The 3,434-nt window shown below is 44.1% G+C and overlaps 1 protein-coding gene across 1 annotated transcript; it reads right to left on the bottom strand.

The window, feature by feature from the left end:
- Window positions 1-1,557: 1,557 nt before the first annotated feature.
- On the bottom strand, window positions 1,558-2,664 carry LOC136316085 (uncharacterized). The gene is made up of 2 exons (XM_066247820.1): window positions 1,975-2,664; window positions 1,558-1,899 (listed from the first exon to the last, which is right to left on the bottom strand). Exons 1-2 carry the CDS (start codon window positions 2,662-2,664, stop codon window positions 1,558-1,560), a joined length of 1,032 nt encoding a protein of 343 aa, XP_066103917.1.
- Between the last annotated feature and the right edge of the window lie 770 nt (window positions 2,665-3,434).

Raw genomic sequence — 3,434 nt, 5'->3', positions numbered from 1 at the left:
CTCTTTCATTATTATTTGTAAATACAGTTTCTCACATTTTGACCTAACTTAACAGCTTTCTCATGCACAGAACTTGTAAAATGCACTTTTTTTTCTATTCTTAGTAGCAATTCCTATGTGACATTTCCTGTTGGAAAGTGATTTGAAAGAAAATAAAAAGGGCATTTTTTTCCTCCAAGTGACCACGAATGAATATTGCTTTATTGAAACACACAGGACAGCTCTCTCCTCCCTCACAGACTCAGAAGTAGAAAAATTAACCCTGATTGTGAGATGGCCCCTGTTCTCAGATACCAGCGACATTGATAGTCATAGCTCTACTGTCATTCTGTGGCTTGAATATGGAACTCACATTAATTTAAAAATCTTCCTTTTTCCCCTCCTGAAACGGATTCTTATTAAACGGCTCTAAGGAAACAAGTCTTCTAAGACAGCTGTGAATTTGTATTACCAATTACACTTGTTACAAACGGCTCGCTCGTTGCATTAGGACACACCCCGTCTTTGTAGAACTTTAAATATTGGGTATTAACTATGCATGCCTGTCTAGATAAAACGGTGTTTTACTCCTCCGAGGTTTTGTTCAGTTTTAAAAAAACAAACTTTTATTATTGAAACAAAAAAACCAATTCTACTTTCTATGCTATCTTTTAATAAAACTCAAGCTTCAGACATCTGAGAGAAGCGTACGCGATTTGATGTAAGACAGGTGTTCAGATGGGAGTGAAATATCTATTCTTAACCTCAAAAAGGTGATCAGCTAGGTGCTTTACATGTTTTATCTGATTCTGAGGGCAACAAGCATATGGAAGGTACTGTTATTATTGCCACAATGCCTCTAAAGATCTGAGGCTTTAGGAAGCTAAGTCACATGCTCAAGTTCACATGGTGGGTGCAGCGGGGTGGAGACGCAGTGCTCTGAATCCAAGTTCATGTGCTTCGCCACCAAAAGTTACATGTTATCTAGTACCTTTCGGCTGCCTGTACCTGTAGAACAGTTAACATTAAATTTTGTAAAAATTTAAAAAAAAAAAAGACTTCTAAAGCAATGTTTATCTTTCATAGCATGCTCACTAGTATCAGTTGTGTTAGTTTGAGCAATACTATGTCTCCATTCCTTTGTACGAGGAAAACGATTTCTTTGTGTTTGTTTTCTGGGAAGATATTTCTGATCCGTGCTTTAGACACGTGGGTGTCAGGAATTTAGGAGAGAAAAATGTTTCCAAACACACCATTAAAAGTGTAAGAGAAACTAGATCTGGGAGGGACCAGAATTAATTTTCAGGAGTTCCAGCAGGGAAGTATATAGAAAGGTAGAGCCAACAGGAAATAGTGGAGGCCTGACCGCCAGTATTTTAGGAGCTTTCATTGTTACCTAGTTTGGATTTATTGCGTCTTCATAACTCTAGTTGAAGAAATAATCCATGATGATGATGGAGATGATGATGGTGGTGGTGGTGGTGGTGGTGACAGGGGTGATGATGACTACAATGATGTTGGTGATGATTGTGATGATGATGGAGAAGATGATGGTGGTGGTGACAGGGGTGATGATGACTACAGTGATGTTGGTGATGACTGTGATGATGTGGTGGTGGTGGTGGTGGTGACAGGGGTGATGATGACTACAATGATGTTGGTGATGAATGTGATGATGATGGAGATGATGATGGTGGTGGTGACAGGGGTGATGACTACAATGATGTTAGTGATGACTGTGGTGATGATGGAGATGATGATGGAGGTGGTGACAGGGGTGATGATGACTACAGTGATGTTGGTGATGACTGTGATGATGATGGAGATGATGGTGGTGGTGACAGGGGTGATGATGACTACAGTGATGTTGGTGATGACTGTGATGATGATGGTGGTGGTGGTGGTGACGGGTGATGATGACTACAATGATGTTGGTGATGATGTGATGATGATGGAGATGATGATGGTGGTGGTGACAGGGGTGATGATGACTACAATGATGTTGGTGATGACTGTGATGATGATGGTGGTGGTGACAGGGGTGATGATGACTACAATGATGTTGGTGATGATGATGGAGATGATGATGGTGGTGGTGACAGGGGTGATGATGACTACAGTGATGTTGGTGATGACTGTGGTGATGATGGAGATGATGATGGTGGTGGTGACAGGGGTGATGATGACTACAATGATGTTGGTGATGACTGTGATGATGATGGAGATGATGATGGTGGTGGTGACAGGGGTGATGATGACTACAATGATGTTGGTGATGACTGTGATGATGATGGAGATGATGATGGTGGTGGTGACAGGGGTGATGATGACTACAGTGATGTTGGTGATGACTGTGATGATGATGGAGATGATGATGGTGGTGGTGACAGGGGTGATGATGACTACAGTGATGTTGGTGATGACTGTGATGATGATGGAGATGATGATGGTGGTGGTGACAGGGGTGATGATGACTACAGTGATGTTGGTGATGACTGTGGTGATGATGGAGATGATGATGGTGGTGGTGACAGGGGTGATGATGACTACAATGATGTTGGTGATGACTGTGATGATGATGGAGATGATGATGGTGGTGGTGACAGGGGTGATAATGACTACAATGATGTTGGTGATGACTGTGATGATGATGACTATGATGGTGGTGGTGATGGTGGCTATCATGATAATTGCAACAGGAACAGTGACGGTAGCCATTCCTTTCTGAGCACTTTGTGCCAGATTCAGTTCTTACGTGTGTGACTTTCAAGTACATTAACTGAGTTACCAGGGCAGCTTTATAATATAGATTGGCATTATTATTACCCTCGTGTTGCATGTGAGGAAACTGAGGCAGAGGGATTATGTAACTGGCTCAAATCTCACAACAACCCAGTCTCCGTGAACTGAGCCACAGGCTACTGCCTCTCTAGCTGGTCCCTCGGGTGATGTGGTTCTGTTTCCTAATCACAGTGCCTTTCACTGGTGGTTCAGAGCACATGCACACACACACACACATGCACATACACACACGCACAACACACACACACACACACACTCCCTTCCTCAAAGTGGGCACTCAGATTTTCCGCCCAGGGCTTCAATGTGTCAAGTGAGCCGGATCAGGTGGCTAGATATTATCCCCAGTGTGTCTATGGGGCACAGATGAGATGAACATTGAAATCACTGGACTAAGTAACTAAGATTGCCGCATCCCCTGTGAGTGGGCCTCATCATCCAGTCCGCTGAGGTCTCAAATGGGACAAAGGACTGACCCTCCTCTGAAGAAGACAGAATGTGCCTGCCAGGTGGCCTGTGGGCTGGGCTGTGAGCTCGCTCAGGCTCCACCGCGGCCTCCAGCCCGCCCGCTGCAACCCAGACAGCGTTTCTGCGGAGTGTGGACTTGCCGGCTTCAGGATTGCACGGCCGACTTCTGATAAGCAGTCTCTCCTGTG

This window comes from Saccopteryx bilineata, chromosome 12 (assembly GCF_036850765.1).
Source record: "Saccopteryx bilineata isolate mSacBil1 chromosome 12, mSacBil1_pri_phased_curated, whole genome shotgun sequence".
In the NCBI taxonomy this organism is placed as follows: domain Eukaryota; kingdom Metazoa; phylum Chordata; class Mammalia; order Chiroptera; family Emballonuridae; genus Saccopteryx; species Saccopteryx bilineata.
Note: the sequence above shows the minus strand (reverse complement) of the source record. Positions and strands in the feature narration are given on the sequence as shown.

Coding starts and splice junctions, on each gene's coding strand:
- LOC136316085 (XM_066247820.1), bottom strand. CDS start 2,664: ATGATAGCCACCATCACCACCACCATCATAGTCATCATCATCACAGTC. Junction 1,900..1,974: donor CAGTCATCACCAACATCATT/GTAGTCATCATC, acceptor ACATCATTGTAG/TCATCATCACCCGTCACCAC.